Source organism: Labeo rohita, chromosome 7 (genome assembly GCF_022985175.1).
Source record: "Labeo rohita strain BAU-BD-2019 chromosome 7, IGBB_LRoh.1.0, whole genome shotgun sequence".
NCBI classification, from domain to species: Eukaryota; Metazoa; Chordata; class Actinopteri; order Cypriniformes; family Cyprinidae; genus Labeo; species Labeo rohita.
Genome location: NC_066875.1, coordinates 27,810,229 through 27,815,469, shown reverse-complemented (window position 1 = coordinate 27,815,469; position 5,241 = coordinate 27,810,229). Strand labels below are relative to the sequence as shown.

At 42.0% G+C, this 5,241-nt stretch overlaps 1 protein-coding gene across 1 annotated transcript; it reads right to left on the bottom strand.

Moving 5' to 3' along the window:
- Positions 1-235: 235 nt before the first annotated feature.
- On the bottom strand, positions 236-3,791 carry irx5a (iroquois homeobox 5a). Its single transcript, XM_051116192.1, has 3 exons — positions 3,185-3,791; positions 1,770-2,175; positions 236-1,256 (listed from the first exon to the last, which is right to left on the bottom strand). The coding sequence occupies exons 1-3, from the start codon at positions 3,422-3,424 to the stop codon at positions 565-567; spliced, it is 1,338 nt and encodes a 445-aa protein (XP_050972149.1). The 5' UTR covers positions 3,425-3,791; the 3' UTR covers positions 236-564.
- Positions 3,792-5,241: the final 1,450 nt, after the last annotated feature.

Sequence of the window (5,241 nt, the reverse complement as noted above, 5' to 3'; positions counted from 1 at the left end):
GAGTTTCAAAACGTGCAGCCCTTGCTTGTTTTTTTTAGAGGTAAATCCTGAAACAGCACGTTCCTGCTAATTCCAAGTATTATCACACCTTTAGTTAAAGGCATTTCAGCGTTTAGCAATAGCAGCCTATTTGTCCGGTCATGATGTGGTTTATCCGCAAAAAAATAAATAAAAATAATATCGCTTTAAATTGTGCAGCTATCAAATTCTCATTCACATTCATGCAAATTCCCAAATCAATCGCTGCACACATTTTCTTTTCCATAATTTACTTCAAAGATAGTGTATTGTCCATTTTAAATACAAAATGCTACATTAAATATACATATTAGTCTTTAATACAAATAGACTCAGGCGGCTGCAGCGTTTAAGACAATTCTTAGAAGTTACATCCTCTTGATTAACCATTCAGAAACTAAGATTTTGAGGATAAGCATTTACTCAGAAAATAATTGTCCTCGGATTTTTTTTTTCTTTTAAATCAGAATGCGTCTTCTTTTGCTTCTTCTTAAAGCAACCACAAATAATAAATAAATGTCCGTGTGATTGGCGATGAATCCGGTATTAAATGTTTGACATACCTTTCTTTAGCTCATAAGGTGAGTCTTTACAAAGATCTACCTGTGTTTGGCTTCTTACTTTGCTCTCTCTTACTAGAGCCTCGGCTCTGTTTAAAACAGTCTGGCTTAATCCATTGAAATGTGCCGTGGAGCTGGTGTTGGTGCCGTGGCTGCTGTGGAGGTGTCCGAAAGTGCTATAGTTCGTGTAGCCCGGGTAAAAAGGGGACGTGTAGTAAATAGGCCGAGAAAGGACAGTGTTATTAGGGAGAGGGCACTGAGGGGAGGACCGGGTCGGCGAGGCAGCGCTGGCTATGACTGTGCTTTGACCCAGCCCCGCGGCCTGTGGAGCCTCACTGCTCCCTTTGCACCTGTCCGAAGACGTGGCGATCTCGGCTAGAGACCAGAGTTTGGGTTTGGGCGCCGAAGGGGGGGAATGAATAACTGACGTTACGTTGCTGTTCCCCGTGCTCGCGGCGTGGCCCGGTTCTGAGGGCTTTTCTTGCGTAATGAGATCATTCCCTCTTTGTAGGACGGAGGGAGAAGAGGTGGTGGGTTTTGCTTGCTCGGCGAGCAAATCCGTCCGCTCCTCTGTGTCTTTTAATTCCGAGTCTGTCAAAGGTGGATCAAGATCTTTAGCATGAGACTCGTCTTTAAACCTGTCGCATGGTATCTCCCCTGGGTTGATGAGTTTATGATCTGAAAGTAAAAATAAATAAGTAAATAAATAGAAATTGATAAAGCAAGATTTGTCGACAGTAACGTAATGTATAATTTTTGAGAAAGAGATAAATATTGCATGCACATTTTAAATAATATGCCTAGTTTTACGGTTAAAAAAAAAACTCATTCAGTTGATTTCTGTGCAATGTAAAAGGCATTCAGCATTTTATTATTATTATTATTATTATTATTATTATTATTATTATTAATAATAATAATAATAAAATATGGCTGGTGTTATTATAGCTATAAATGAGATGCCGTGCGCCAGCTGTGTCCTTATTATGCAGCTCGAGATAAATGAAGTGCAAAACACCATACGTCACCAGCAATTCTCAGTCCATAAGAAGTCAAATTAGAGGAGTTCAAGGTGATTATTATTTAAAGCAATTCTCCCATTATAAATAATATACCACCATTAACCAGCAATCAATTTTGCGCCCGGAGTGGAAACGACTGCGATGAAAAATTGATGATTTTTCCACAGACCTGCCTCTGTGTCTGTGGAGTCTCCCTTGTCCGTGGGCTTGTTTGGCTCGTCGTCGTCGTTTTTCTCGAGATCAATGTTTTCGTCCTCCTCCTCGTCCTCGCTCCGGTTCCGTGGGGTCCAGGTCATCTTGTTCTCCTTCTTTAGCCTCCTCCTGGCGTTAGCGAACCAGGTGGACACTTGAGTGAGGGTCATTTTCGTGATGATGGCCAGCATGATCTTCTCGCCTTTGGTGGGGTACGGGTTTTTCCGGTGCTCGTTAAGCCAAGCTTTCAAAGTGGCTGTGGCGTCCCGGGTAGCATTCTTGCGGTAAGCTGGGTCTCCATACGGGTACGAGCCCAAGGGAGCAGCGTAAGGATGATACCCTATAGATCCGGCCATGCCTGTCGTATGGTCATACGGGGAGCTCTGCAAAGAGCCAAACCAATTTTTTTATTAGCAAAATATCACTTTATGGACACCTGCGCACAATGTAAGATCGGTTACAGATCACTTACGCAAACACACCATAAACAAACACACTCCTGCGCACACACATGCATGCCACATGTACACACTTTAAATCTAATTAATCAAAACAGTAAAACGCAAGGCCGCGGGGCCGCGTATTCTATCGTTTAAATTTTGTCAGTTGCCTCATTCCCCTCAGCAAGAATTATTGTGAAATGCAATTTCACAACTTTCCATCCAAAATCCCTCCTCTTTGTAAACGATCGTAAATCTCCCTTCGACAGCTATACTGACTTTTGACAATGTTTATTTCCCGATTAACCAGCTAATTAGAAGTTGCAGCTTTATGTAGGGTCATCTGACTGGCGCTGGCCTACGTGCACGCAGTTCACATTTAAATAGCCGGTAGAACATGTTTCCTTTAAGTAGCCTATTTGACTAAATGCATGGTTAAAGACAAATGGGGAACAACTGATACTTTACTCTTTTTGATATCAGGAGTATTCCTCTCCTGTTGTCCACAGAACTGAGGAAATCGGGTTGCCACAAATGACAACAAAAATAATTGTTATACATGTTTTTTTTTTTTCATTCAGTAAATGCGCGAAATCATGATTGTGTTGTTCTATCTGTATTAGTGAAATTCGAGGTGGACTGCTTTATTTACTGTGTAGAGAAAATTATCAAATGACTTTTTTTTTTTCGTACTGTCTGTTTGAGAACATTTTTTTTTTTTTTTTTTTTTTTTTGGTTGTTTTAAAAAATGTACTGCAATTTATATTATTTAAGGTGTGATGAAACACAGCCAAATTCCGCGAATGCATATTTGATTGTTAAAACCGCAGATGTTGCGCAAATGATTACTGTGTCTCAGTCTTGCAACACAATATGCATTAAAACAAAGCGTCAAAAATTTACTAGGCAACTTCTAAAAGTAGAAAAATAAGGGCGTAAATAGCGCACTTACCACATAAGAAGTGAAAGTGGCGGCGGCCGCATCAGCACTGTACGGGAGATGGGAATTGTAGCCTGGCGAGGCGCTGGTGAACGCTGTAGATCCGGCATAGGGAGCGAAAGCAGAGCCAGAGGAAGATCTCCCTAGCTCCTCTGTCCGGGGTCCCGATATCACGCTTGTACTGTAGGCAGGACACGAATAGAGTGCCAAAGAGGCGGATGGCTGATACAAGTAGCCCTGAGGGTACGCCATGGTGAAGATCCAAATATAAGCTTCTCACTTGAGTTCTTCTCCCTCAAACTCTCACGCGCTCTTCGCGCTCGCTCATAGAGTTCCGAGTAAACAGACCTCCGTCCCGTCCTCCTTACGTTGATAGCAGTGATGGAAATTAAAGAGAACGACGAATGCATAGACTTCACACTCGTTAATCAGTCGTTGTCAGACTCACACGCGGATTTTCGAGGCGCTCTCTCACCCTCTGCGCGCGCTGTGACTCTCATGCCGAGCGCGCGGGACAAGTTTTTTGCTCTCGGATGGGGCTTTGCTTCGGAGAGTGTCCTGCCAGGATGCTAAGTTGGAAATTGAGGATTCTGACGCCTACTATGAGCCTCTCGCTCCTCCTCTCGGGGTGTAGTCATCGAAAGAAAGGCAAGCTGGAGCTGGGTTACAGCAGCCCAGCCTGAATCGATTCTCTCTCTCTCTCTCTCTCTCTCTCTCTCTCTCTCTCTCTCTCTCTCTCTCTCTCTCTCTCGCTCTCTCGCTCTCTCGCTCTCTCTCTCACTCTACAGTCGTACCCTGGCACTCACTAACAATCTCCCCCGCTATCCCCCTATTTTTGTCTCTAACAAGCCTCAATGCCTTAGACTGAGCAGCTTCAGCCCCTGGATGGCGGTCTCATGCGAGCCAGTACTTCAACTTTCCTCATTTTCTAAATACACGAAGCCTTCATTTTCACACATGATTAATAACAAATGGACTGTTATCTTCTTGGGGACTGCTTGCCAAATACGACAGGAGACGCTACAAGAATTGTTGCAGTTCTTCATTCTCCTTGATTTTGCGTGTGCGCGTCGCTCATTTTAAGCTTGTAGAAACATATACATTTTTTTTCCAAGAATGCGCGACAGGCTGTGATCCATTGTGCTTTAAGTCAGCTGAACACGGATGTTTTGGTGTCGCTTTGAAACTGTCATGTGTTTGCAAATGATCATGGATAATTTGGAGGTAGTCTATATTTTATTACCTCATTGTGTAAATTTATATCTTGAAAAACATTTTTACACAATAGTTTTTGCAAAACTATTTTCCCTCATTTTACAGAAACAAAAAAGCTGACCGTGACTCTATGCGCGCTTAGATCAGTTCTCAGCGGTAAGAAAGTGAAGAAGTAACTTTTGACAGGTGTTAACTGATTTGTCCGCTGGACAGTTTTCGCCTTAGATCCCGGAACAAACCAGATCTTCTTCTCCTTTACACCAAAGCCCCAAGCGCAGACAGATTAAGACCATATGAACCACGGCAAATCCATCACGACCAGGGGCTCTAAGCCCCTTTGATTCAAACAGATATATTCCTCTGCGGCGGAGAATAACCTCATGTATTTTATTCTGCTTGCTCGCAGACTATATTGTGTGCGTCTATACTAACACATAACAAGAGATATATTAGAAATATTTAATTTAGATAAATATACCTTAAATGCATTAAGATAAAACTGATTTTATTTTTATTGCACACGTCATCACAACAATAAATGATAAATAGTACCCAAAAGCCTGATAAAAAACAAGCTAGCCAACATGTAATATAAAATATTTTTATGATTAATTTAGTTGCTGCGCACATATACCCAAATAATGTTAAATGGTGGAAATGGCTCCAAAGTTGCAATAAATCTACTAATCTACCAAGTTTCCTTTAGACATTTACAAACGGCAGGTGAACTGATAAATACGTCCGGTGTTGATGATTCATAAGCAAAAACTAAACAAACAAAAACAAGTGTTGGCTGAGGAACTTCACGCAGGAGTCATTGGACTGGCTCTCTTGTTAAAGTCTCTCTGAGCCGA

Excerpts from the sequence above, each read along its gene's own strand:
- irx5a (XM_051116192.1), bottom strand. The coding sequence starts at position 3,424 with ATGGCGTACCCTCAGGGCTACTTGTATCAGCCATCCGCCTCTTTGGCA. Across the intron at positions 2,176-3,184 it reads CCACTTTCACTTCTTATGTG|AGCTCCCCGTATGACCATAC; the intron begins GTAAGTGCGCTA and ends GGCTCTTTGCAG. Across the intron at positions 1,257-1,769 it reads CTCCACAGACACAGAGGCAG|ATCATAAACTCATCAACCCA; the intron begins GTCTGTGGAAAA and ends TTTTACTTTCAG.